Source organism: Colletotrichum higginsianum, chromosome 8, assembly GCF_001672515.1.
Source record: "Colletotrichum higginsianum IMI 349063 chromosome 8, whole genome shotgun sequence".
Lineage (NCBI taxonomy): Eukaryota > Fungi > Ascomycota > Sordariomycetes > Glomerellales > Glomerellaceae > Colletotrichum > Colletotrichum higginsianum.
Genome location: NC_030960.1, coordinates 2,633,173 through 2,661,019, shown reverse-complemented (window position 1 = coordinate 2,661,019; position 27,847 = coordinate 2,633,173). Strand labels below are relative to the sequence as shown.

The following is a 27,847-nucleotide window of genomic DNA, read 5'->3' as shown; positions in this document are numbered from 1 at the left end:
CATACTTGCTAAACACTAGCATTTGTCGCAAACACGAGCATCTGTAGCCATGGGTCTCGGTATTCTCGAATCCAAGACCTTGGACCATGTGCCAGGTAAGTAGTCCCACGCGCGCACAACGTACTCGCTCGCCTGATTCCCGCTCTGGCCTGCTGTCATCCCATTGCTGACACCGGTCCTCAAACCTCCAGGGACGACGCGCTACTTCGACGATCCGAGTCGCCCCCGGACCGCGACCAGTGCCCACCATGGATTGAAAGTCGATTCGAGCGCCCACGAGCCCATTATACTTGTGAGCCACCGACCATACAATATCGCGACGTGCCCGCCGCTGCTGACAGCTTCTCTACCAGATCCCCCAACCCTCCGACGACCCGAACGATCCCCTCAACTGGCCCCTATGGAAGCGAGACCTCATCACTTTCGTCCTGTCCCTCACAGCCATCTTTGCGACCGCCCTTGGGCCGATCCTTGCCGCCAACACCGTGACGATCGCTCTGCTCTTCCGCACCAGCTTCACCCACATCGCTCTTCTCACCGGATACTTTCTTCTCGGAGTCGGTGCCGCAGCCATCTTCTTCGTGCCCTCTGCACGTGTCTGGGGCAAGCGCCATCTCTTTATCGTTGGAACATGCATCCTCATCGCATCCTCCGCTTGGGCCGGCGCTGTCGGCACCAGCTACAACTCGCTTCTGGCTGCTCGCATCGTTCAGGGCATTGGTTGCACTCCGTTTGAAACCCTCGTTAACGCCGCCGTTGGTGACTTGTACTTCGTCCATCAGCGTGGCTCGCGCATGGCGTTCACGAACTTGGCTGTGTTTGGTGGCGCCTTCTTCACACCCATTGTCGTCGGCAAGATCACTCACAGTATCGGCTGGTGGTGGACCTTTTACTTCGAGGCGATTTTCTGCGCCATCATGCTTCCTGCCGTCTTCTTTCTCTGCCCGGAGACGTCGTACCGCCGGGACGCCGCGCTCAACACAGACATGGCTGCAGAATCCATCGAACTCGTCAACAAGCCTAGCTCCTTCAATGACGGCCCCAGCAGCAGTCCAGGCGACGACCACGAGAAGTTGACCGCCGGTGCATCCACAAATTCCCCCGGGCTGGAGCCTAGCCGAGGAGCCCACACACCCAAGAAGACGTTTGTCCAGTCGCTCGCTCTCTTCGACGGCCGCAAGACGGACGAGGGCTACTGGAAACTTCTTCTGCGTCCGTTCCCGTTGTTTGTTCAACCCGCCTTCCTGTGGGGATGTTTGATCCAGGGCACCATGATCGGCTGGACAGTCTTCATCGGCGTCATTGTAGCCGCCATTTTCTTGGGTCCGCCTTACTACTGGAACGAGGTTTATGCCGGCTACGCCTATGTTGGCGCCTTTGTAGGGGCTCTTGTCGGATTCATCATTGCCGGTATTTTCGCCGACTGGAGTGCCAGCTTCATGACCCGCCGCAACGGTGGTATCTATGAGCCCGAGTTCCGCATCGTCATGGTTCTTCCTATGTTTGTTGTCGGCGGTATGGGCCTGTACGGCTTCGCAATCACTTCCGCTGGCCTGGCCACAAGGGAATATCACTACAGCATCCCGCTCATTTTCTTCGGTCTCGAGGTCGCCGGCATGGTTATTGGTGCTGTCGCGAGTTCTTTGTATATTGTCGACGCCTATCGTGATCTCGCCATCGAGGGCTTCACCGTCATGATCATCTTCAAGAACATCTTCAGTTTCGGTCTGACGTACAGCGCTTACGACTGGATCATCGCGGGTGGTATTAAGCCCACCATGATCGCAATTTCAAGTATCCAGGTGGTAGTCTGCGCTCTCAGCATCCCAATGTGTATGTTTCAGGCCTACTCCTTGATGGGAACGGATGGACTAACGCCTCTTCCAGACATATACGGCAAACGTGTTCGCGCCTATTTCTACCAGCACGATCTGCTCAAGATTACTGGCCTACGATGAGGTATCACGTATTCATTTTAATCTCTCAATCTTCGAATCTGCTTGGTATCAAGGATTTCTTTTAGTAAAATCAGGCATCACCAGTCGTCGACACTTCGCCTATGTATGGGGTCCTGACAATAAGGATCTATAGCCGTAGTTGAGCACCTCGCAATATCGATATTATAGTTAACATACCTAATTAATGCCTACATGCATCTTTTATCATTTTTGTTGTGATCTCACGGCGTAATGTCTGATCAACTGTGAAACAACGGTCAGGGATAAGGAACGAGCAGAGTTGCAACAACCCGCCTACCTATCCATCTGCACCACATCTGAGCGACAACATCGCCGCTATTACGGACTTGGCTCTGCCGCGATGGCCCCCCTCTCCCTCACAGTCTTTGGGGATACCCAACGAGCATTGATATCGGTGGTGGGAAGGGGGTTTCTCCGGGACCCAGAGGAGGGGGTTTCACTCCCACCCTTCTCGGCTAGTTGCTTTGCTCTCCTTCGTCTTAGCAGCCTACACACCCCGCTGAGACTTGAGCTCATATACCGAAGTGATAAGACAGGGAATTGTCAAGGAGTCATGGTCAAAACTGGCGGCCGAGATTGAAGTAAATCAGACATGTACGTAGTTCTTTTCTAGTCACCCGTGCAAGATCCGACACCACACTGTCAAGCTCTTTCTGGTATGGGGGAATATGGGTAAGATAGGTGGGGTATATATGTCAGATACATCGTGTAGTTGGTTGGTCTTTTTTCTCGTAACATCTCAAAACAAAATCAAAACAAGTGTCCGTCATCCAGGAAATCTCACAACGCTTGCTGACCCCCATTCCGTTCATACATTTCATGTCGCAAAAGCAGGTTCGGAAAAGAAGAAGATGTCTCATCATCCAGTCAGCTTCCTCCACCAACTGCTCCGCGGCGTCGCCGTCGCGTCCGAGAGCATGGCCTGCCGGCGCCGCTCGTCGCTTCCCTCTGACCCGCCGCCGCCGGCGCCTCCGCTACCGCCCCCATATTTGCGCTCACGATCTTCGCGGCGGAGCCTGCGGCGGCGGTCTTCGGCCTCATCGGCGGTGCCATCTTCATACTTGGCTCTGCGCCGACGCTCGCGACGTTCGCGACGCGCTTCGTCCTCGGTCAGCGGCACGGCGTCCGTTTGTCCGCCGTCATGTGGAGGCGGACCCGCATCGGAATGCTCCTTGACCCATGATGAGGTTCCGGAGTGGGGCCATGCCGGTCTCGCCTCCTCATCACGTCGGTAGCGGTGGCGTGACGAATGCAGAGCCTCGTCGCCCGACTCCCGCGTGGACCGCTTTCGACCGCTGCGATGACGGGCTTCTTCCCCGTCTGTCGCTTCACCGGGCGCGCGAGCAGCGCGTCGAGCTTCTCGTCTGGCCCTTCGAGCTTCTTCGTCCTCAGCTCCACCAGCATCGCGGGCGCGCCGGCGTTCTTCACGTGCCGCCCGTCTGGCCTCCACGTCAGCCTCGAGAGCGGCCGCGGCAGCCTCACGTTCCTTGCGACGCCGTCGCCGTTCGGCTCGCTCGGCTTCTCGCTCGTCAGCAGCTCGCCGTTCTTCCTCGTCACGTTGGCGGGCTGCGCGCCGTTCTGCGCGCCTAGTCTCCTTTTCTTCTTGCTTCCGCGCCTCGATATCTTCTTCTTCTCGCCGCCGGCGGCGCTCACGCCTGGCCTCCTCCTTGGCGACGTGGCGTGCCTCATCGGCATCTGGATCGACCACCTCGGCCTCGGCATCTCTTGCGGCACGTCGAGCACGGCGAGCAGCGCGGCGAGCCTCCTGGTCCATGTCAGCTGCTGCCGCCGGGTCGAGTTCTTCGGCATCGCCGGATGACCCCTTGCGGCGTTCGCGTTTAGTATCGTCATCGGTCGCATAGGTGTGGCGCCTTCGTAAGGGGTCTGGACGCTCCGTCTTGGGAGTTCGAAGACCACTAAATAGGCCACCGAGGCCCCTCTTGGCACTCGAATTAGATCGTTTTATAGGGGGTGGCTCGGAGGGGCCGTCAGCATCCACCATGACGATGTCCTCGTCTTTGGGATATCTGGATCGCCGACGGGAGGACTTGGGGGGATTAGCATCCTCGCCGTCACCGTTCGCCCCGACCATTACAATGTCATCGTCCTCGGTAGGAGCACGCTTGCGGCGTCTACCTGATTTGTCGACACCAAGAACCTTGGCAGCTTTGGAAGACGTCGGAGGCGCATCCTCCGGAGGTGGTGATACCAAGCCTGCAGCGTCAACAGAGTGACGACGTGACGGCCGGCCACTGGATCCATGACGCCGGTCCCGATTCGAGGCCGTACGAGAAACAGGGGGGGTGCTGAACATGGACATGAGCTTCGGCCGCGTCGGCGCCGGCGTTTCCATGTCTTTGTCAGCGCGGTCGCCCTTACCAGAGTTCGAGCCCCTGGAAGAGCTCTTGACTTCTTCTTTGTCGTGCTTCCTCTCGCGCCTATCAGACTTGTGCTTGGACTTCCTCTCCTTGTCACGATCACGGTCTCGCTCTCGTTCTCTGTCCTTGTCCTTCTCGCGAGGCGCCGAGGCCGACCACATGCCCCACGAAGAACCTTCGCGGCTGATCTTGGCTCGATCTCTCCTGCTTGACTTCGGCTCCGTGGGAGGCGACCAGGGCTCCTCCTCAGCGGCCGGTTCTTCGGGCGCAGGGACTTCGGGCACGGCTGGTGGTGGCGGAGGAGCCGGCGGAGGAGGGACGTCTTCAGCAAGAAGATCCTTCTCTCTGTTCTTCTTGCTTTTCTTCTTCTTCTTTTCCACTGGCATTTCAATTACTTCGATGATCTCGTTCTCGTCCTCATCGACCGGGAAAGCTCCTGGGGGTTCCGAAGACTTGTTATTCTCGTCAGCTGGTTCCTCGACATCGACCAACGTTGGTTCCTCAACAGGAGGCGGCGGTGGCGGCGGCGGTGCTGGCTCAGCTTCAGCACGCTTCTTCTCTTTCTTGAGTCGTTTCCTCTCTTCTTTCGTCAAGGCAACCGGTGGAGGCGGCGGTGGCGGAACGGGATCCTCAGCAATAGGCTCCTCCGGCGTCGGATCCTCTGGTGGCGGGTCCTCGGGAGTGGGTTCCTCCGCAACGGGAGCAGGTTCGTCTTCCGGTGGCGGCGGCGGTTCAAAAGCTTTTAATCTGTCAGTAATCTTCGTTCCTTTGCCCTTACGAGCCGTAGACGGTTGCATCCAGGTCGGGGCATTGCTGTTTATGGCGGATGAGGCGGTCGTGTCATTCCAGCCGAAATTCGCACCTTCTTGAGCTAGAACGAAGTTGAGTCAGCTTTGTAATCCCAGGAAGCGCTCGAGGTGGCATGGCGTCTCAAGCTAATCCGGCGGTCTCGGTGAGACTGAGTAGCATGATAGCGATGTGCTGGGAGAATGGGACCCGTGTCCGAGGCCGCATACCTTTCTTAGACTTCTTAGTGCCAACGCCCCAGAAGCTGAACGCATCGTTGGACGGCTTGGGTTCCGGCGCCGGAGGTGGTGGAGGCGGAGCAGCAGGCTCGGGATCGGCCAGGAGTTCTTCAACTTGCTCTTCGGTAAGTTCGATGTCGGCCAGCTCATCCTCCTCTTGAACGTCCGGGATGGGTTCGGGATCTTCGTCCTCGTCTTTGTCCTTCGCCCTGTCCTTGTCCTTGTCTTTGCTCTTCTTCTCCTTCTTGTCCTTCTTATCTCTCTTCTCCTTCTCCTTCTCTTTTTCCTTCTCTTTTTCTTTGGACTTGGACTTGGATTTGGACTCTTTTTCCGTCTTGGAACTCTTCTTCGACTTCTTCTCTGCGGCCTCGGCCTCTTCACGTTCGCGAGCTGCCAGTTCCTCGGCTTCTTTGGTTGCGGCTTCTTCAGCCTCCTTGGCAAGCCGCTCCTCCTCCTCGATGCGAGCAGCCTCTTCGGCCTCGGCAGCGGCAGCAGCTTCAGCTTCAGCTTCAGCTTCGGCGGCGGCGGCTTCAGCTTCGGCTGCGGCTTGATCTGCAACGCGTTGATCGATAGACTCCTTGAGTTGGTCGTAAACAGCCTGGTCCTTCTTTGTCAATTTGCCCTTCTTGAGCTTCTTGGCTTCCAAGGCGGCGAACTGTTCGTCTTCCTCGGCGATCTTGGCAGCCTGCTCCTCCTCGAGCCGAGCCTTCTCGGCGGCCTCGGCGGCCTCGGCAGCCGCGGCCTCTTCCGCTTCTCGGGCAAGGCGTCCCTCCTCTTCCTTGGCTGCTTCTTCGGCAGCAGCTGCAGCAGCCTCTTCTTCCTCTTGAGCTTTGCGCGCTGCTTCTTCCTTTTCGGCCTTCTTCTTTTCCTTTTCGAGCTTTTTCAGCTCTTTCTCGCTCAGCTTAGGCTCCTTTTTGGGCTTTTCCTTGTCCTTGTCCTTATCCTTGTCTTTTTCCTTGTCCTTAGACTTGGACTTGGAAGAGGTTAGGTCGCCCCAAAAGCTGGATTTCTCCTTCTCAGGTTCCGGTTCTGCTTCAGGCTCAGTCATGTCCAACGTGGGAGGGGTGGGAGCTGGCGGTGGAGGGTCGGCGAGTATGTCCTTACGGTTCTTAGACTTCTTTTTCGAGGATCCCCAGGCGGCCCAGTCGTCTTCTTCGCCTTTGTCTTTCGTTTCCTCGACAGAATCCGGTTGTACGGAATCCATGTCGGGCTCTTCGTCCATCACTTCCACAGGTTCGTTCTTAGATTTGTCCTTCTTTTTCTTGGACGACAACGACCCCCAAAAGTCGTCCGCCGGCTCCTCAATTGCATCAGGCTTCATTGAGGCAACTTCCGCGTCTGGTCCCTTTTTCTTCTTGTCCTTCTTACCGATGTTCCAGGAGCTGAAAAAACCGTCGTCATCCAGGGGGTCAGAAATGTCGGGCACAGCAGGTGGGGCTTCCTCGGCAGGCGTGGCCTCTTCTTCCTCCCCGCCGAACTCAACCAAGGCCATGGCGTCTTTCTTCTTCTTTTTCTTTTCCGATTTGCTCAAAGCCAAGTCGTCTTCAGTCGATTCCCCCTTGGGTTCTTCTGCGGGTTGCGGTGTCTCCTTACTTTTCTTCTTCTTTTCCTTCTCCTTCTCCTTCTCTTTGTCTTTATCTTTGTCTTTCTTCGAAGAAAGTCCCCACATACCCCCCCAGGAGTCCTCCTTGGGCTTTTCGGCTTCCGCCTCTTTCTTCTTTTTCTTGTCCTTTTTGGTAGAGAGCTCAAAATTCGGCCAGCCCTCATCCGCTGGCGGTTCCGGTTCTGGCTCAGCAGCGGGAGGATCTGGAACAGGTTCGGGGACCGGCTCAGGCTCGGGTTCGGGTTCGGGATCCTTTGGAAGTTCGGGGTCGAGAAGAAGTCCCTTTTTCTTCTTTTTGTCTTTCTTTGATGTAGCGGTGCAGCCCCAGGGATCATCTTTCTGTTCCGGCTCGGGCTCGGGTTCAGGGGCCGGCGGAGGTGGTGTAGGGGCTCGTACGGGCTCGGGTTCACCTTTGCCCTTCTTCTTCTTCTTGACTTTGGTCGTTACACCCCACCCGATGTCCTCTACTGCCGCTGCTGCCTTGGCAGCTTCTGCTGCTTTCATTGCCTCTTCAGCCTCGGCCGCCTCTTTCGCTGCTTGCTCTTCGATTTCCTTGGCCAACCGCTCCTCCTCTTCCTTCCGAGCAGCCTCTTCTGCTTCGGCGGCGGCGGCCTCGGCCTCGGCAGCTGCGGCAGCCTCTGCAGCGGCAGCTTCGGCGGCGGCGGCGGCCTCGGCGGCGGCAGCCATCTCCCTCATCTTCTTCTTTTTCTGCGACTTGGACATACCGGCGAAAGGGTCTACTTCAATTTTAGGCGGCTCCGGTTCCGGTTCCGGTTCTGGCTCAGGCTCCGGTTCTGGCTCAACTTCGGGCTCCGGCGCTGGAGGGGGGTCCGGCTCTTTGGGTGGTTCGAAGTCAAGCAGACCTTTCTTCTTTTTCTTGTCCTTCTTGCTCGCTGACGTTCCCCAGCTCCAAGGATCCGCTCCGGCAGCTGGCGGGTCGGGCGCGGGCTCGGGGACCGGTTCAGGTTCAGGGACCACCACCGGTTCTTCTTTCTTTTTCTTCTTACCCAAACCCCAGGTGTCCCAGATATCATCCTGCTTCGTCTCCTCTTTGGGCGGTTCTGGTTCAGGGTCCTTCTTGCCCTTTGTCTTAGTTGTGGTACCCCATGAGCCCCATGGGTCGTCAGCAGGGGGTTCTACCTTGGGCGGCTCCTCTTTCTCATCTTCCGCAGGATCGCCCCAAATGCTGATCTTCTTCTTCTTCTTGTCCTTCTTGGACGATGCGGTGGAGAAGCCCCACGGGTCGTCTTTCTTCTCCTCTTCCTTGGGCGGTTCGGGTGCTGGTTCCGGGTCGATTGCTGGATCATCGCCGAAGCTGAATCCAAGAGTCGTGCTCTTCTTTTTGGACTTTGTGGCGCTGCCGCCCCAGGGATTCGAATCGACCTCTTCCTTGGCCTCTGCTGGCGTACTCGCGGCTGCATTCTTGTTAGCCCCGGACCAATCCCAAGTGCTCCCTGATCTCGTGCCTGTTGTCCAACTTGTACCCCATGAGCCAAACCCCGACTTCTTGTTGTCCGTTGAGCCAAAATTGATGTCGAGCGTGCCGTTGCCGCCTCCGCCCACATCGTCCAGTTTGATCTCATCGAAAGAGTCCAGGTTGGGTGCCGGGATAATCGGCGGGTCGTCGTCTTTCTTACCCTTCTTCTTGCTTTTTGCGGGCGCGAAGCCCCATTCGTCGTCCGGGGGTGCATCGTCAGCTGGTGGCGGTGTATCCTTGTCGCCTCCGTCACCATCGCCGTCACCGGCAGCACCGCCGTCATTGCCTGCATCGCCGCTCTTGTCGCCTCCATCTCCAGTACCCTCATCGTCTTTCTTGGCGCCATCGTCATCGTTACTGTTATTGTTGTTAGCGGCTGGCGCCTTGGCTGGCGCCTTCTTCTTCTTCTTCGCCGCCTGCATGAAGCCTTCCTCCGAGCCAAAGTCGATGAGAACGTCGCGTGTGGGATCCTTGAAGAGGGCGCCTGCACTAGGGTGTTGCCGCCTGCCTGTGCTCGAAATCCGCGACCGGGCAAAGAACGAAGAGTCGGCGGGTTGGCGACTCGCAAAGCCGCCAGTGTTTGTCGGATCCATGACTTGGTCAAGGGATGAGGGTGGTTCGAAGGGCGAGTTGGAGCGTCGCAGCCATCGCGGACCGCATTCCGGTGTCTTGAGTGGACTTGAGATGCCACATGTGGTTTGGAGCCGGCGGGGATGGAATGGAATCTAGGGATGTCAGCGGATCAGCTTAGCTTGGAAGTTCATCCAGAGGAGTGTTAGTGGAATGGGGGGGGGGGGGGGGGGGGGGGGGGGGGGGGGGGGGGGAGGCGGCGTCACGCTCCCTCCTTGCGCCCCATGGAGACTTTCCGGGCCAGCCAGCGTCTGGTTCGGACGGCAGCCGTTAGAGCTGCGACGACGCGCGGGGGGCGTTTAGGCTGGAATGGCGCCAGCGCGCACAAAACCCCAGAGGAAGTAGGAATTGGAGAGAAGGATGACGGCAGACGAAAAAGTCTTGGGTCGTACCTGAGGATGGTGTGACGCAGACTCCCAGGCGCGGGCGATCATGCGCAAGCGAATGCGCACATCGACCTCATTCCACCCAGTCGTCGAATGTTGGGCCGTCGCCCTCCATCCACATGCGGCTTCTGCCCCCCCTAACGGGGGAAGGAGCGTCGAAACAGCGGCCGCAGCCATGTCGGGAAGTAGAAGTCGTGTTGCGGCAGCTGGCGATGAGAATCATGGAAGCGAAGTCGGTTTGATAGGAGAAGGATGACCGAAGATCAGATGCCGAGCGCAGGTAGAGAGGTCGTGTTGGTCGTCGTGCTCGCATTCGTCTTCGTCGTTGTCGTTGTCGTCGTCGTAATCGTACTAAGGGTATAGGGAGGGGAAAGAAGCCTGCGCGCGCACGGAATTGTTGGGCCAACGAATGGGTCGAGGAGGCGACAGACGGGATAGCCAGTTAGTTGTATGAGGGGAGGCCGGACAATATAAGGTGCCTCTCGCGGTTCTGTATCGGTACGACGCGGGCGTACTGAGACACGGTGGTGCAAGTCAGCGAAAAGATGGTTGCGCGTGGAGTCCAAGATGTAATTGCGCAGGCTGGGACGTGGAGAGGTGGGATGGATGCCAGGACCACTTTGCGCTACGCGGCGCAAGGGACCTGGGGCCTGGCAGCCTGGGATCTGGGGGGGAGAGATGGGGGCTTCAGGGTAAGGTAAGGTACCTAAGGTAGGTAAGGTAAGGTAAGGTTGGAGGAAGAAGTCGTTGGACGACGGATAAGAAGTTGCTACTGGGCTTGCCTCTCTGTTAATGAGAATTACTGTAGGTAGGTAGGTAGGCCCCTGACCCCTGTCGAGAATTGCCGGAGAATTGGACGATACCGGGACAGGTAGAAGCGATAAGCAGGGATGGCAGTCCGCTCCGTTGTCTGATGGTGTCACTGGCGTGTCTGGCTCGCTAAATGCACCGGGCACGCGTCAGATGGCACCCGTGAGTGAACTGGTCCCGAAGCTGCTTAAGAAAAGTCAATCCGCCATCCGACTTCTTGTTCTCATCCCAACCCTTTAAGCCGTCTCTGCCCTGGCTACCCCTTTTCTTGCTTTTGGTTGATGCTCTCCCTGAGGTAATGAAGTCGAACAAGACGGGCGAAGAACGGAGCAATAGGAACGCTAGAGTCGACCCGAAAGAGAGAGAAAATAGAGAGGAAAATAGTCTTCTTACAAGCCACTTCCTGCACAGGGAGCCAATGACCCGGCGCCTTTTGGCCGGATCGTCGCCGCGAGGCGAATTGGTGGATGGTTGTGTCGCAGACCGCCAGAATATCTTGCAGGAGTCAGCCAAGTACCTAGGGTGGTAGGCAATGACCGATCACCTGCAGCCGACAAGGCAATTCGCTTTCTCGACGTCGGGCTCTGCTCGGCTCGTCAGACCGCCAGCGCTGAATGAATGGCCCGCTCGATGGTCGTGATGGGCGCTGAAGTCGGCACTCGGATTATGGTGCGTCGTGAAAGCCGTCGTTGGCTGTTTCGTTGATCGTCTGCGTCGTCTCAATCGTTGAGCTCTAAATCCGACCGAGTTGTATGGCAATTGACCGAGGTAAAGAGGAGGAGCTGCTTGTTTCTTTGAATCGCTCTGCCTTGGCATGCAACACGTCGACGAAGGAGGACGGGAACAGGTCAACGAAACACGGTCGGAGGCGGAAAACAAAACAGATGGGCAAAAGGGCCAAACCAGCCTAGGTGTAAGTGACAGGTTGAGGAAGCATTGCAGGTGAAAGATGAGGCATGGCAGGTCAAGAGGAATAATAATGGATATTGATGCTGGATCGAGCCATTTGTCCTATCACATTCGTCCTATCACGTCCAGTCCAAAGGCTCACTGCGACTGAGTCTCCCGCCGCCCCGCTGTGTACCTCAGCGTGCAATGTACCCACTCACGGATACCTCCCTCTCTGTGTCAATTGCAACCGCAGCAACATGGCAGCCCGTGATAGACAATGGGACAAATCTGGGAGGGAGGTGCCACGGTCAGTGGTGGGTGTTGGACCCTGGCTACCTTGGCCGGCGATGAGGGGCGGCTTCGGCGCTTCATTGGCCGAGCTGGTGTGATATGGGCTAGATGAGCCCCTGCAAGTCACGTCGTTTGACTTGATTCACACCACCACCGTGTAACCCCTCCCTCTTCGGCCTGCCACCCAGGTGATCCGGTGGCTTCTCTCCATGATACCGTCCGGTTCAAGAGGGCAGAACAAAGGTCAGGAGGAGGTTCCGAATGTTGGTTTTACTAACCTTGACCAATTCTGGCACCAGTTTTATAAAAACGTGTTTAGTACGGAAATGTGTCACGAGCTTCATGAAGGCAGCCGGGTGAGAAAAGGCAAGCTTGGCTGTGTCCCGATATGAAACGGCATACTGCAGACGCCGTCTCTCTTTTCTATTCCAGAACATGTCTTTAATTAAGTGCTGTGCGTGTATGAAATGGTACATGTACCAAGTGATGGGGATTGCTTTTCGACACTATCTGTTTTTGTTCCGGGGAGACACTGGTGTCCGCAACTTGCCCAGGTCGCTTTAGGGGGCGGGGGGGCTGGAGTGACAACTACCTAGTCGGGGGAAACTCCAAAGGGAAAAGAAGAAGCAAAAAAATCCCCCAAAACCTACAAAATCTGACAGCTATCGCTGGGCTGCGGTTCCTAGTCTAGCAGGACCCTACGCACCTTTCTCCATCCCTCTTCCCTGCCATCGAAACTTACCACCAACAACGTGTCTCCTTGTGTTTCTTTCCTGTCACACTCTCATTCCCTTTTCGACACCGCGATCTTCCATGTTGTTCATCATGACGCTCTGCTGTCACCCACGCAGGGCCTTAACCTCGTCCAAGAGCAGGGGGGTTGGGACAGGCGCACAACAGGACAGTCATATCCCACCAAAGAAAAAGCTTCTGTGTATCAATAGCCCTTGCCAGAGAGCCCTTATCCGGTAACGCCCGGTGGCCCATGTTCTCCTCGGAGTTGATCGCAACCGGCCTGCTCTATCCTCGCTGTTGCGGTCTGCTGGTCGATATCCGTCTCGTTCGACTGGAGCGCTCAATAGTGGAGGTCCACGCTCGTCCAGCCACTCATCCTCACCCATGTACAGAATACCTCCACACAACATCAGCCCCGCTAAGCAACTCACATTGTCTCTCTAGGCCAGAACAAGCACATGTTGCAACAGCAGCAACAAGGTAATGTCCAGGTGCATCATTGCCCTATTGATGACAGGCAGGCTCGGCCATGCATCTGAGTCGGAAGGGCAAAGCGTGGATATGCAGAAGCAAAAAGTCGGCGAGGGGGAGGGGGGAGCGGAAACACCAATACCATGCTCACCATCACCTCTCTGGACCGTCGCGCGGCAAGCGGGACATTCCCTAAGGAGGGCAAGGGAGACGCCGCCGCCATCGGTAATATCATGGAGACGCTGCCATGCGGACGCCGGCTCGGCCAGCTTATTAGCATCGATGAGCGCCGATGCAGCAACGCACCCGATGAGGGATGAAGACGTGAGGGTGTGAGGTATCGATACATTACCGACTGGGCAGCCATGCGCCTGCTAGCACGGTAGCAAGTCTGCTGGGCGTGATATTTGTACCTGTTTTCACCACGAGGGCTTTGTCGAACCAGCTCCCCTCACACCACAGGCAGTAGAGCCCCCATCTGGCATCTGGCATCTGCACGATGGCCACTGTGTGCTCAGTCTTCTCGAGCCAGCGCCAGCAGCCTGCATACATATCTCGACGGGTGTAGGTCGGGCTGCGCATACATCGGGAACTTACATGACTTTCATGCATATCCCAAGTCTGGCCCTGTCTGGGGGACGCGACTGCATCTCTCTACAGACTCTACTGGATTGTCTCGTCTGCATGTCCCACCTCCCAGCAGCGCATGGCGCATATCACTCCACCCATCCCACGAGCGTCGCCCAGAACTGGTATGGCGCCTCCTTCACCGCTTCAACTCCTCAAACCACCTCTGGCTGACTCCGCACCAGCCAGCCACACTCAATTGTCGTGTCTGGGCGGGCCTTGAGCTTCGCATGCCGCAGATTTTTATTGCCTCTGTTCGTTGTCGGTGGAGATGGGCAAGGCGGGCAAGATGATGTGCTAACTAACACGAAACATGTCACTTATGACATGCCCTGGCATGACGCAGGCAGAGGCGAAAGGAAGTGAATCAATGATGGGTCAATGCCGCTCATAAATGACCAAAGAGGCAGACGGGGACGTACATGCGGCAAACTGATGCAAACGACAGAAAGTGTCCAACACGAGTCAATCCACGGCATAGTCCACCGACCTGCCAGCTCTTTTCCAGCATGAGCCTACGCTCACAGTCGTAGCGGTAGGTGGAGGCTCCTCGAACAAATACCACCATCATTTTGCGGTGGCTACTGGCGGTCAGTCCTCGGCAAGGGGGCAGCAGCTGGCCACCAGGTCCACGATATTCAATCAGGTCGAAACAATGGGCCGATGGGGGTGGACAACGCAGCACAATGCAGAATGCCTGACTTGATTTTAGCTGCAGAGTCGACCTTACCTGCACCGGAATTGCATGGCCCCGGTTCCAAGTTTGAACCGCTCTCTGGAGTCCAGGCCGCGAGGGGGTGGTCGCTGTTAGGATGACGGGCATCAATCGAGTCATCCACCGTGCCGCCTGGTGGTGTGTATTCTCCGAGTAGACCAATCGAGTTGTAGATAGAGCCTACGTACGATGGAGTCTTTGGCTATCACGACAGTTTGTCAATCCAGTGCTTGTGTATCGCTAGGCGACCCCCTCCTTGGGGAAAAAAGTTTAATAAAACATCTTCAGTCAAGTCGTGGCGCTGCATCGACGGTCCTCAAGTCACTCGACAGTACTTGAGATAGGCGCACCAAATAACACCAGTCGTCTGGGATAAAGAGCTCTGAAGAAACAAAAGCTGGGGTTCGACTCGGGATGGACCCCGACGGCCCATGTCCGGACTCCCATGGACCGTCCCGCTTTCGGGCCGGAGCACCTGCCCTGCTGCTGCCTGCCGCCCGCTGGAAAAGACGACCCTGGGCCTCGCGTCCCAAACAGCTAGATGTGATGGCGGCGATGCCGTGCCGGTAAGGCGGTCAACATCAACCACGGCCACCCATACCCGCGGTGGCTTTCGCTCAGGGCGCAGTCCGGGCCGATGCCACAGGGTGTAAAAAGAAGTTGGCTAGTCTTCCACCCCGGGGTTGCGCCTCAACTGAAGCTCACCTCACCCGGGAGCCGGGAGCTGGGAGTCGGGACCCTCACCCCGAGGCACTGGCACCTTCGCCAGGGGTCAATAATAGTATCATCTCTCGTTTCACCTTCCCCCGTTGTTTTCGACATCGAGTATCATCGAGTCGCAACAAACAACGGCAAGCTGTCGTTGTCAGGCTGGTAAGCAACGGATCCCAAAATCTCACGCCGACTGTCGACCAATCCTCCGGCAGATCAGGCCAATCTTTCTTGCACTAGTTACTGGATTCGGTAAAGCTGTCATCCGTATACACTAATCGCCAGCACCAGTGATCCTTCGAGTGACGTCGGTTTGCTTTACATTTGCATTATGTCTGCTCTGGACAAGGCCCATGCGACAGCGACTCGGCATTCAGGTGCATCCTGTGTCTTTGGTCGGAGGAAGAACCCCCCTTTTCAAGGAACAGACCATCAGACGAAACAAAAGACGGCCGCGCCCCCCTCGCCATTCCATTCTCTACTAATCAACTAATGCGCGGGAGAAGAGCAGTTCACATAGGACAAGCTTACCCCCTCACTCTATCTCCTCACCAACGCCTTCGAATTAGGATACGCGGATCCCCACTGACCCTGAACTGGCAGGGAACCTAGCTGACCTGATCTTGACCACGGGACGCATCTACACTTCGATAATCATTCATCAGCGCCTTCGTCGCCAGCAGCGACGCTTCTGCCGGCAGTCCGGTTTCGCATCGTATCGCCACCCTCAGTATTGTACGGAGTCGACGGACAACCCTCAACCACCCCGTCCCAGCGACGTCGCATAACCACATCCTCCACCCCTCTCGACTCTCACAGGCACAGAACCCGTCGAGATGCCCGCCCAGCACAACCTCACGATCCGTATCCCGCTGCCCAGCATGCTCCCGGCGGAGGCCGTCGTCGAGATGCTGCAGTCCCAGTCCCCCGTCATCCGCCACCAGCCGCTGGTGACGCGCTACGAAAAGGTGCCCGTCCCGCTCAAGAGCGTTGTCGAGGACGACTGGTTCCTCGAGACAGGCCTCAAGATCGCCTCGTACAAGATCTACGAGAAGGTCACTGTCGCCCCCGGTGTCAAGACGGAGATCAGCTTCCCCGCCGTGCTGCAGAACATACCCAACGGCCTGCGGTCCCGCGCCAAGGCCCCCGCCGGCGTCCGCGTGTGGTCCGAGTGGCTCGTCGTGCCGCGGCCCCAGGAGCGCTGGCCCGGCGAGCACAGCGCCGGCAAGCTCGGCGGCCACGTTGACGGGGACTACGACCTCGTCGAGACCACGCGCGTCGAGACGAGCCGGATGCTGATGCCCCTCGTCAAAGGGCAGATGGAGAGCGCGCATCGCGACATGGTGAACAAGATGCTCGACGAGGTCGCGCAAAGGGTCGGTCGGGCCAAGATGTAGGCGGGGTTTTCGGGGGCGAGGCGGACATACCTTTGAAAAAAAAAAGAAGCGGGCACACCATGGAACAGCAGGCGTCGTTTTTTTTCTCTTTTTCCTTCCTCGTGATAGTTTCCAGATACCACAGTTTTGTCATTGTTCATTTACCGCTGTACTCTAATGTTTTTCGGCGCCCCTAGCAAAGCAGGGCTCAAAATGATAATTAACCCCCCCCCTCACCTTGCTTTTTTTTCTTGATATAAATCATCGTTGCTTCGTTTGCCCGTTCCCTTTCGCACTGACTGCACCACAATGGGGGGGGGGGGGGGGGGGGGGGGGGGGGGGGGGCTGAATATACTCCCCCTAAATGGTGTAGACGAGCTTGCCGGCGCTGACCTTGCCCTCCTTCAACTCCTTCAGGCCGACGATGACGCCGTCTAGGCCGCTGCCGCCCTGGTTCTTGATGACGCGGATGGGCTTGAGTTTGCCGTCGGCCAACAAGCCGCGGCTGATGTCCCAAAACTTCTTGCCGAACTCGTAGTTTTCGGGAACGGCGTCCCTCTTGCCTATTTAAATACGTTAGTCAGCTTCGCGGTCTGAGGGGAAGGGGGGCGGAGACGAGGGAGGTAAGAGGACAATGGGGGAGGATGGCTTACCAAAGTAGCCAAAATCCTCGCCAAACGCGGTGTAGTACAGGCTCATCTTGACCTCGACCTTGGGGTTGACATCCTGCACCGCTTTCTTGTCGACGGGCAGCAGGGTGCCGATGACGCCTCCCTCGGAGCTCGACAGCGCCTTGGCTACGAGGACCGCCGACTCGTTGGTCGACTGGCAGTCCCACGCCAGCGTGAGCCGGTCGCCCGTGAGCCTGCGGATGTCCTCCGACACGGTGGGCGACCGGTAGTCCAGCACCTCGCTCGCGCCTAGGGACCGGAGATACTCGAAGTTGTGCGGCGACGCCGTCGAGATTACCCTATACCCGGACAACCGCGCGTACTGGATGCCCGAGATACCCATGGCGGTGCTGCCGCCATAGATGAGGATCGTGGCCGACGGATCGGTAGTCGGTTCGGTGGGGAGGGGTAGGTTGAGGCTCTGATAAAGGCCTTGGCCCTGCGTTGAGCTGTGTCAGTCTCGTCGTCGTGAGGAATGGGGGGGGAGACGGAGGTCCACGTACGACCGTGGTGACGGCGATGCCGAGCGTCGCGGCCTCCTCGTCTGAAATGTTGTCCGGCGTCTTGATCTGCAAGTCGCCCTTGACAGCAATGTACTTTGCGAAGGCGCCGTCAATCTCCCTCAGCGCGTTCCTGTACAACAGATAAATGGTACACTCGTCAGCAACTGGCCGACTCACTCGGGCATCCCACAGGATGGCGATGCCACACGGGCAGCAAGCAAGCAAGCAAGAGGGGGCGGACTTACGATCCGTTGACGGGCCCGCAGATGCGATCCCCCTTCTTGAAGTCCTTTGTCACACCCTTGCCGACCTCCTCGACGATGCCGGCGTAGTCGCAGCCGACCCAGATGCCGACACACCCGGCCTTGTCGGCGAGATCGACGTGCTTCCAGTCCGTCGGGTTGATGGCCACGGCCGTTGTCTTGACGAGGATGTAGTCGTCGGCAGGGAGGGCCGGGATCGGCACGTCGACGACCTTTGCGATGCCCGCCTCGATGGTTTTGACTGCTTGGTTCTGAGCCATTGTCGTCCTTCCGTCTCTGTCGGGGTAAATGATGATGACCAGCGTGGATTCCTGGTTGTGTGTATATATGTATGATGATGGAAGGCGTCAGGAGGTGTGGGCTTAAACTCAGTTCCAAGTGTCGGGATAGCTTCAAGCTGGGGACCCGAAAGCGTCTTATGTATAATCCACATCGGCGTTACAAAAGCTTCCCCTCCCCCTCCCCCTCTCCCATCGTCACCCCCCCCCTAGCTTACAAATGCTTGCGTATGGTCAGTGATGGTCGGGAAAGGGGAGAGGGGAGGGGCGGACCGGGTTATCCACACGGGATACACTTACCAAGCAGCACATCTTCCATGGTTTCGGCATCATAGACAGACCCTATGCAAAGGTCCAAAACGCCCCGCACCTTAGCACAACAATGTGGTGGATCAGGCACTGTTTCCGGTAAGTGGTTGCGTGCAGCCCCCTCTCCTCCAAGAAATGGCGGTCGGGGAACACGTGGAAAGGGCATGGTGCCCCTCCAGGCGAAGTTGTCTGTTGCCCGGAACTTCTCCAATCCGGAGGTTGGGCCGGCCCCTCACGTTCGGCGCCGGAGTCCGGCGCAGCTGCTTACGGATCACGCTCGCCAACGCGGTCTTTCGGATCTGGGGAAGGGGGGAGGGGGCTGAGTCAAGCTTAGATCCGGCGCCGAGGTCGACTCCGGTACCAAACTGCATGGGGGATTACCCATCGAACCAGTTGCCAACAACATCGGAATTGCGTCCATTCGTTGGAGTTGTCAGTATCAAGCTATCGCACTTAGCGGGACAATCCCCACACTTGTGTCCGTCATCTTCCACCACACGCGCTCCCTCGCGCTCTCTTTCTTGCTCTCTCTCTTTCTCTACCTTTCTCCCGGAAATCAACCTTTCATCAGACTCTTTATGCAAAGCAATGATACATGGTAAATGTAAATATCGTCATAATGGTATCTATAGCAACGCGTTCTAAACCCCGTATCCAGACCATCCACTTAGCGCCCTCTGAGAGCGTTGATAGCAATGTTCCCTACAACAAGACGCTCGATCGTGAAGCGCCCCGTTCCCCAGAAAGAAAAAGACGAATACTTAAAAGTATGCGTCGCAGGCGATTGGCCGCAAAAAGAAGACGTAAAAAAACACCCCCAAAAAACTTCACTCAATACGTCCATGGTTACCGACCACCGTAGTCACTAGCGTAACCGACTTCGCCAAAGTTCTGGCCCATACCTCCCTCACCGAAACCCGTACCAGGCCCACTGACATAACCCCCGTCGTCGCCTTCATAATCGCTAGCGTCGAAAGACGACCGACCTGATATGTCGTCTTCGAGACCGCTGCTCGCGTCCTGCCCTGACCAGTTCATCTGAGCCAGCGCTGGGTATTGAGCAAGCAGGGCGGCCGGCAACATGTACTGTCCGCTGGCGTCCATAGGGTAGCCTGGTTCCATACCCATGGCGCCCTGGGCCGCCATGTTTTGCATGTTTTGTTGTTGCATCCGTTGCTCCTGCCAAGCACGTTGTCTGTCGAGCATTTCTTCGTCCAAAAGGGGTTTGATGCAGATCCGCCCAGCCTCCGACCGGAAGTGTCGACCAAGGGCATCGGCACGCGCAAACCTCCGGCCGCAACCCCATTGGCCGCCCGCTTTGAGGTCTCCCTTGCAAACAAATTTCTTCTCGCCCGAGTGCAGCCCCTCGTGTCTCTTTCGGTCGTGTTGGCGTGCAAAAGCCTTTCCACAGACCGTACAGACGAAGGGACGTTCGTCCGTGTGGGTCCGTAGATGCGATCGTAGGTTGTAGGCTCTGGTGAACCGTTTCGGGCACAGAGTGCACTGAAATGTGGCCGGATGCTTCTGAACGCGTTTCGCGTTGCCGTTGTCCTGGGAATTTTGGTACTCGGGATCCGCCAGCCTGAGCGCAATTACGTTGTTCGGCACGGCCGAAGTCGACTGCCGTCTGCGACTGGGACTTGTGGCTCCCCGATCGAGCGGAGAGAGGGACCGTGACGAGTCGCGGCCGGACAGGTCAGACCCCAAGTGAGGCGACAAGCTGCCCACCGACGTTTGGCGCGCCATGCCTCCACCGGAATTGTTGAAAGGGTCCGTAACTGCGCGTGGTCGAGATCGAGGACGGCCTGTTTTTGTTTTATCAGCTTCAAGGTTTCAGACCGAACGCCATGGGTTGCTCACCTCGTTCAGGGGGGGTCAGGGAATCCTGATCCATCTGGTTCTTGGGAGGCTCAAAATTGTTTTGCCTTGCTGTGGGTGCGAACTCGATGTTGATGGCCGGTGCGACCTGGGGCATCTCCGGTTGTTGCAGCGTCGGGAACGCCTCCTGCCCGGCAAAGCCATTACCGCCGACGAAACCAGCATTCTGGTTCCCGAGACCAAAGTTGGGCGGTTGGTTCAACTCAGGCATCGACTGAGGAAGGATGCGCGGGGAGATGGCCGGACTGTGAGAGGGGCTCCGGGCCTGCATGTTGGGACTGCCAAGCGCGGGGTCCGAGATGGTGAAGTTGTCGAAGCCAATCTGCTGGTAAAGGCCGGGGTCCGACGGCCGCTGCATGGGCGAATGACGTTGGTCAAGGCCATCGAAGCTGTCGGCACTTACGAGGTTCGGAGACGGGGCGGCCGACGAAACATCCGAGTATTCGGAGGGGGATCTCCTGTGGCGCTGGAACTGGGGCTGGCTCCATTCGTTCAGCTGGTTGGGTAGAAGAGCGGCCTCTGGGCCGAGCGAGGCATGCCTCGAGTGGCCCGACGGCGGCGACGAGAACTGGTGTTGGTTGAAGGCGGGAGACTGGCGGGCGGAGGGCGTCTGGTGGGGGTCCGGGTTGAGGAGGTGCGGAGGGGTGGGAGAGTGGTGGCTCTGAGGCATGGCCATATTGTTCATGTCCGGGTTGAGGCTCTGTTCGAAGACACCGGTATTGAACTGCGTATCACCCTGACCTGCGTTGGGGAACAAGGCGAAGTCGCCCGAGGAGAAGTTTGGGTCGAGGAAGCTGCCCTGGCCCTGGTTCGCAAAGGTCGCGCCGGGTTGGTTGTAAGACGACTGTCCGGGCTGCTGACCGTTGAGGAAGTTGTTACCGTTGTTGAAGCTGGAGAAGTCGGCAGAGGTGGTTCCGTTGAAGGCTTGAGTGGCAGATTGATCCAAGCCGAGACCAAGACCAATTGAAGCTGCTTCGGTATGGGGCTGGAACGGGTTCGGAGACGGAGAATGCGACGGGTGTCTTATATGAGGCTGGTGATGACTCGCAGACGGTGAGCGACCGCGTTGGCCGTGTTGATCCATGATGTCAACGGGATCCGGCACTCGGGGATGGAGGGATGTCGTATGCGTGCGAGTGGGTGACAGGCGTCGTGTTTGTGTTTGTGTCTAGTGTTGCGTTGCTGTCTTTAGAATCGGGGCGAGGCAGTTCACAAGTCAGCCTTTCAGGCACCGCACCGCCCTGGGGCTGTGCTGACGCGCGAGCTGACGGCACCCGACTGGAGGCGGCGGGGGGATAGTCGTGTGCGACGAGGTGTTATTCGCTGCTGCGAACACGTCTGCGCAAGTGTAATCGAGTTCAGACGAAGACGACTGAGTAAGAGCGACGACGAGCAAGTGCGCCGACGCAGAGAAAGGCCTCGTTGGGACGCGATTGTCGGCAGCTTTTTGGAAGGGGGCGTTTGGGGAGAGAGGGAGAGGTTGCTGCAGAGAGCGGCGGCGAGCGGTAATGGATGGTATGTAATGTGCTGCTGCTACAGTGTGCGGGAAGGAGGAGTTGAGATGGGGAAGCGAGAGAACACACTGGAGGGACGTGGACCGGACAGACAGACCGATACCAGGATATGGAATTGGGGTCTGTGACTCTGTGGTCGGGTCGCAGTTGGGGGGGTAGAGGGTAGGGGGGGTACCAAGAGGGAGGGGGGGAGTGGACACTGGAGGGGGAAAGGGAAGGAAAGAGGAGGAGTGAGTGAGAAAAAAGGTGGTTGACAGGTGCTGTGGTTGGTTGAGAGGATCCACTCAGGCGGCCCAATCTAGCTGGTTCCCACAAGGCTGTGCACGTTTGAGGATGGATCTGTCGACCGGTGCCTTTGGGTTGGTGAGTGTGAGGTAGACTGGTACCTGTAAATATAACTCAAATGCGTATGCGGAAGAGGTACTTCGTACTTGGCTTTCCGCCCGTTGGGTCAAGTCGAGGTACCTCTGCAACGGCACGCTCCGACTGTGATTGGAATGCGCTTTGCTGCTGGCTTGGCTCTGCTCTGCTCTGCTCTGCTCTGTTCTGTAGTTGGAGTTGTCCGTCGCTTGTGTGGGCGTGTGTCGTGAAGCGCCGACTGCAGTGCAGCTCTCTCACCCACTCACACACACTCCCTGTCTCTCACTCTTTCTCTGCCTGCGGACCAGAACTCGGCTGGTCACGTTCTCTTGGTTCTGCGGCCGAACGTGTACCGGCCGCGTGTGCGAATGCGTGGAGCGAAAAACGATGCGACGCGATGCGATGTAAGACTTTGAGTCCACAAGCGGAATCCAAATATACCATCACTCTGCTAGCAAGCAGGGATCTGTACACAGCTGCGAACTGTCCAGTTCGTCTGTCGAACGAATAAACTCGTAGCTTCTCGGGAATCTTTTTGCGTCTTTCCCTCTTCCCCTTCTCAGTCTGCTTGCCACCTTTTCTTTCCACGTCGATTTAGCAATGATGACGGACTTCGCTTGGGGCCCAAAGCTCGGGAGGGTTTGAGTGGGGGATAGAATGCAGCCCGGGGCTGGTTTCGCTGGTCAGCCTCCGGACAAAGGTTACGGGTAACGGGTAACGGTTAATGGTTGTTGGGAGACTGTTGAGGGGAGGTATCTGCGACGAGGCTTGATATTAATCCTCAAATGCGAAAAGCAGATGGCGATTTTGATGCGCAGACAATCTCGATATCGAGAGTGGCTGGAGGGCGCCAACAATCCAGCCGTGTCGGCCGGGGTTAAGACACTGTAGGGCAAGGAAGAGCCCTGAACGCAATCGACGCTTGCTGGATAAAGCTTGTGACTCGGGACGGGGCAACGATGCGGCAACACCTGCGTGCGCAGATAGATTGCGCCGACCGGCGTTCTCAGTACCAGGCTCGATCTCGACGATGTTGACAGTCACGCCGAGGGCTCAATTATGCCGGGCAACAGAACGGACTTCGAGGCAGCAAGGGCATGGGGCCATCCTTAAGTCAGAAACATGAGGGAAACCCGGCCTTCTAACCTAGTGCAGCACAGGACGCCCAGAGTCAAATAAACAACGGGCGGAGGGGTAAATAGGGGTCTTGTTTCGGTCAGGAACAAGCGCGTCTGAATTTTGGTACTGCGCGATGCCGAGGACTCGAAATCACGGGTAGAGTGCTGTCCGTACACTGGCTACAGACCTACCCAAAGGAGTGACGAGACGGAGTTTTGGCTCCTATTCATGCGTAAGACCAAAAGTCTTGGGACACCAAAAGGCATCTCGGGTCTACCTTGGACATCGGCTATCTCTGAATGAGTTGGATGGAGTTGGCAATCAGACTTGGCCATTGTTGGGTTCCCTGTCCCAAACTGTTCCAGACCCGATCTTGGTGGTCTGTTTCTGCCCAGGGAGGCAAAAGTGAATACATTTCGCTATTAGGATTGGCCAGGAGCACCTCTCCAGGGGGTTGCGTTCCCAACTAGCCTATGGACGAGAGACTTCCAAGTTCCGGGGGGGACCTGCCAGTGTGTCTCTATGGTTAGGCGGTTTTTGTTTTTTTTGCTACTGCTCGAGTCTGCCTTATGGTGGGTTTCTCGCTGGTCCGTGTCCATCAGCGCGCCCGCCTGCTGCTGATGAGAACATGACCCGGTAATTTTGAAATTACACTGTCCCTCGCCTGGCCTTGGCGTCTTGTCCTCCTCCTGCCAGCCTCCGGACATAGGTCACTTACACACATCACCAACCCATCAGTGAGTGCTTGGCTTAGCTCGTCCTCGTCCGCGTCTTCTTCATCTCTCGGCCGGTGCCACGCTCTGGCACCGGCGACTCTCCATCAAAGCCCTCATCCCCCGGTGGAAGGCTGGCAGCAAGATTACCAGCGACATGTCACCACGGTACCCATGTGCAGTCACCGTCCTCGTCGTTATTCTCGCCCCGGCCTAGCCAGATGTCGGTCTGTCAGATAATGATTGACAAGCCCCGTCCACCCACTTTCCACTTTCAATATCCGGCTCATCAACTACCTGATACATGATGGGGCTCCATCGATTACATACGTAGGTATAGAGTGCGAGGTAGGAGGGCAATCCATCTCTAATCAATCTCGATGCCGTAAAAGACCAGACCACACACCTTCAACCCCAACGACCCCCGTCCATTGCTAACGGATGCAAGAGCCCACATGGAAGCCAAACATGAGATGAGAGTGGACAGCCAAACGAGAACCTCATCAAACTTTCCCCCGTCGGCCAGCAGTTCGCGGAATTTTTGCCATGGGACCAAAGGCAGAGAGGAGAGGCTGTGGCCAGGGGAATTTGCTGCACAGGACCGTTTTCGTTATCTCGAATAGGTAATCAGGAATCTGCACTAATAGCAGGAGCATGCTGACGCTCGTGACGACTGCTGTAGTCCCTCGACTATTCGTCGAGTAGTCGAGCACGGGAATGCTACAGACCAACCAATCCTGCCGACTTCTCGTCACTCTTGCACAAGGTCGGCGGCACATGCATGTGTCCACCCCCCCACCCCCCCCAACGAAGCACAGATCGCAGGGCTATGAACGGCTACAGCGAGTCTCGATATCAAGTGCGATGCCACGCCCCGCGCCCAATCTTTGTCTAGTGAAGTTTTTCTTGTCGTTTGTCAGGCCCTGTAAGCCGCTGCTAGTTCCACGGCTGCTTCACCGGGCTGAGTCGAAGCACTACGTAGCGTCATCATCGCCAGGCACAAGTCTCACCTTTTGACGCGAGGCATGAGATGACAACAGAAATAGCAGATTTGACGACATGAGTTTGGCCCTTCCATTTTCTCCAACCGTGGCTGCCATTAATCAGAGCAACAAACGGCATAGTGCTCACCTGAATCAACCCCGCCCGCCGCCCCAGAATCGGACGGGGTCTTCTGCAAAGAGGCGCAGTTTCGTTTTGAAACAGGCCCCCTATCGTCATATGATAATCACCGTCGACAACCCTGCCATCAATGTGATCAAGCATCTCTGCCAGAACGCTCTCTGGAATGCTACGGACCACTCTCCCCGCCAAACGAGCCAATAGCGTGCCCAATCGCACATCTAGCATCGCTGCAGGACGAGCAATGGCGCCCGACATAGCCACACCGGCTTCGTGGCCCCCAAGGCCAGGCCTGCTCCGACATGACATCAAGAACATGTTCTTTGCGAGTCCGCCGCGCGGCAGGAAGAAGCTTATCTGAGAAAAGGTCCGTTTTCAGGGCAGCCGAAGCCCACGATGCTTGCAAAGAGGGGGGATTCGACCTTCCGGAGCCCTTCGGTTCCCCACACCGTCGAGGCCGGGCCCCATGCCGGGGCGGGCAAGCCAGCGTCCCCGCCCACTGTACGGATACTCAAATCCATTTTTAGAAATATTTCGGAAATACGAACCGGACCGTACCCCTGGTACTTTGTGAACCTGGGCGACGTGTGTCGCCGTCGTGTCGCTTCCCCGGAGATGCGATTGCCGAAGCCCCGGTGTTAAACATTTTGCCCTTCAAAGCTGGTCTCAGCTGCCCTCGACCCCGATATCACGCCATGCTTGACCGACACTAGGCAGCCATGCTCTCTGTAGCAATGGGTTTCCCATCCGATGGTACGTCGTTCGTCCCATGGGAGAGGCGGCATCGATGACCATAATCGTGCGTGCCCTGCCTGGGGTGGCTGAGCTCGTCGATCATCCTGGAGAAGAGGCGAACCGCCAAGGCGACCGAAGCATTTGATGTCCGCAAATCGTCACACCGACTTCTGGTAGGGGAAGCAGATACCCTTCATCCTGCACGGTTCGAGATGTCTCGTGCACCATGCACTCATGTGCACTGTTGATGCCCGTCAACATGTTTAATTCTCTCTCCTCTTATTTTCCATATTGTCTCTGTCAGTCGATTCAACTATTGCTACTCCGAATGCAACACGGCGTATGGAGTAATCAAACGCGGTATTCAAGTCCGGAAGACTGGGGTATGGTTCCGCTTACAAAGCGTTCTCGCTTCTCAATTTCTATCAACCGATGTGAAAAATGAAATTTGGAATCTAACGATTTCCAGCATATCCGAACAAAGATGTCTCCCAGTATTGTACAATGAGTGGGGCCTGCTCGTCTCCGAATCCCAACAAACCAACGCCTGTACGCCGAGCAGTCGCCCCCAATCTAGTGGTATCGTCGGCGGCTTTCTATCTTTCTTTCTTTTTACAATTCTTAGTCAAACGCAAGGAAATCTGGTATCCGTCAAGACGGTGATGTTCCCCGTTAGTCGAAGGGTCTTGAAGCCGAGTCATGCAAGTGACCTCCTTGATTGGCGGTCTTTTAGATGACCTCTTCACGCTCGAACCCTTGGGATCTCAGCGCCGCGTTGGGTTTCTCGCCGTCTTTGTACTCGCTGACAAAGGGGTTGGGGTCTTCCTTTTGGTTGAGGTTTCCCAGAGTATGGTTGACGCCTCGGTGAACGGCCTCTGTGAGCATACTGTCAGCATGCTGTCCTCTTCGAGATCTTCGAGGGGGGGATGGGGCTAGGGAGGGGGTACTAACCGTCAGCTCTAATGTACATGATCAGGTCCTTCATCGTCCTTTTCCCTTCGGGGATCCTCCAATACTGAACCGCGATGTCAGGGATGGTGAAGTTGGGATCGGACCACTTGGGCAAGAGGCCCAAGTCAATCTCGTATAGGCAGCGCGTGTACGTGTGTACTGCCTCCTCCTCGAGGTACCCGACGAAGCGGTGGGTGATTTTAGGCGCGATGAGGTACGACAGGAACATGCCGTTGAAGAAGACGCCCTGGGCACCGAGGATCATGAGCTTCATGAACCAGCCCGGCTCCGACATCTTCATGAATGTCAACAGATGCATCCTCTCGTTGAAGCTCTCCTCGAGGAGAGACTCGATCCAACCGTTATCGCGCTTCATACGGCGAAGGCTGCCGAGGTGCCGCAGCATGCCGGCTACCATGCCCGGGACTGATGGCCATCAGCATCTGACGACAGTGGACGAGAAGCTATGCGAGACTTACCTCCAGCGATACTCTCGAGGAATATGAACCGAACCAGCCATTGTGCTTCGGTCAGGGGCTTGTCGGCGACCAGGGACGTCGTCATGTTCTTCTTGTCGACCTGCTGGTCCTTTCCCAGCCCCGTCGCCCGATCCATGCACCACCGCGCGAGGCGAACGAACTTCCAGGCCGCCCAGTCGCCAAAACTGCGCGGTTCGCGGTGGTCCGGCACGATGTCGTGCATCTGCTGTTCGGTGTAGCCCGGATGCGGCCATGCTGGGGCCGTCCTGCGGATGTGCTCCGTCTCCTTGGCGGGGAAGAAGTCTCTGAGCCGGGTGGCGGGCGTCGTCGAGAAAGACCGGCTGCCGCTGCTGCCGGGCTGGAGCGATGCGACGGCCGAGATCCGGAGGCCGGCAGCCGGGTGGTAGTAGCCCACAAAGGATGTTGTGCTGATGTTGTGCAGTGATGCTGCCCGGGCCAAATGGGCGGCTTGTTTCGGCACGCAGAGTCTAGTGGATGCTCGTGATGAAAGCATGGGTGGTGGTGTGTTTCGACTACGTCCAAGTCGAATGAATAAGAAGTACAAGTGGTAGTTGTTGAGGTTGGATGATATTCAAGAAACGGTCTTGATGATCTTGGTGATGAGTAGAACAAATGCCATATGGCCTGAGGGAGGCTCACGGCCCGGGGTCTTATATGCCGTTATGTACTACATGGTCGAGCAGATGGTGCAAGTCGATGGCGATGGTGGTGGGGGCGCAGTAAGCGAAAACCCATGTCAGACGGGCGAAAGCGTTACACAAAGCACGAGAAGGCATGGCCAGAGAACAAGGCGCCGCCTCGTGAGACAGAGGATGGTAGCGGCGAA

General features: G+C 57.0%; 7 protein-coding genes across 7 annotated transcripts; 3 read left to right on the top strand and 4 right to left on the bottom strand.

Moving 5' to 3' along the window:
* Positions 1–49: 49 nt before the first annotated feature.
* CH63R_11774 (Major facilitator superfamily transporter) lies at positions 50–1,958 on the top strand (the record flags this gene model as incomplete). Its single annotated transcript, XM_018306748.1, has 4 exons — positions 50–95; positions 192–292; positions 342–1,833; positions 1,888–1,958. 4 exons carry the CDS (start codon positions 50–52, stop codon positions 1,956–1,958), a joined length of 1,710 nt encoding a protein of 569 aa, XP_018153589.1.
* Positions 1,959–2,838: 880 nt separating this feature from the next.
* On the bottom strand, positions 2,839–9,318 carry CH63R_11773 (uncharacterized protein; the record flags this gene model as incomplete). Its single annotated transcript, XM_018306747.1, has 4 exons — positions 2,839–3,150; positions 3,979–5,228; positions 5,374–9,140; positions 9,299–9,318. The coding sequence occupies 4 exons, from the start codon at positions 9,316–9,318 to the stop codon at positions 2,839–2,841; spliced, it is 5,349 nt and encodes a 1,782-aa protein (XP_018153588.1).
* Positions 9,319–15,565: 6,247 nt separating this feature from the next.
* CH63R_11772 (Nacht and wd40 domain protein) lies at positions 15,566–16,126 on the top strand (the record flags this gene model as incomplete). Its single annotated transcript, XM_018306746.1, has 1 exon — positions 15,566–16,126. The coding sequence occupies one exon, from the start codon at positions 15,566–15,568 to the stop codon at positions 16,124–16,126; it is 561 nt and encodes a 186-aa protein (XP_018153587.1).
* A 339-nt stretch (positions 16,127–16,465) lies between these two features.
* Positions 16,466–17,802, bottom strand: CH63R_11771 (Zinc-binding dehydrogenase; the record flags this gene model as incomplete). Its single annotated transcript, XM_018306745.1, has 4 exons — positions 16,466–16,668; positions 16,759–17,215; positions 17,280–17,409; positions 17,525–17,802. 4 exons carry the CDS (start codon positions 17,800–17,802, stop codon positions 16,466–16,468), a joined length of 1,068 nt encoding a protein of 355 aa, XP_018153586.1.
* Positions 17,803–18,975: 1,173 nt separating this feature from the next.
* Positions 18,976–21,091, bottom strand: CH63R_11770 (C2H2 type zinc finger domain-containing protein; the record flags this gene model as incomplete). Its single annotated transcript, XM_018306744.1, has 2 exons — positions 18,976–19,934; positions 19,990–21,091. 2 exons carry the CDS (start codon positions 21,089–21,091, stop codon positions 18,976–18,978), a joined length of 2,061 nt encoding a protein of 686 aa, XP_018153585.1.
* Positions 21,092–24,017: 2,926 nt separating this feature from the next.
* CH63R_11769 (uncharacterized protein) lies at positions 24,018–24,336 on the top strand (the record flags this gene model as incomplete). The annotated part of the gene is made up of 2 exons (XM_018306743.1): positions 24,018–24,043; positions 24,162–24,336. The coding sequence occupies 2 exons, from the start codon at positions 24,018–24,020 to the stop codon at positions 24,334–24,336; spliced, it is 201 nt and encodes a 66-aa protein (XP_018153584.1).
* Positions 24,337–26,299: 1,963 nt separating this feature from the next.
* CH63R_11768 (Alternative oxidase) lies at positions 26,300–27,514 on the bottom strand (the record flags this gene model as incomplete). The annotated part of the gene is made up of 3 exons (XM_018306742.1): positions 26,300–26,445; positions 26,522–26,947; positions 27,001–27,514. The coding sequence occupies 3 exons, from the start codon at positions 27,512–27,514 to the stop codon at positions 26,300–26,302; spliced, it is 1,086 nt and encodes a 361-aa protein (XP_018153583.1).
* Between the last annotated feature and the right edge of the window lie 333 nt (positions 27,515–27,847).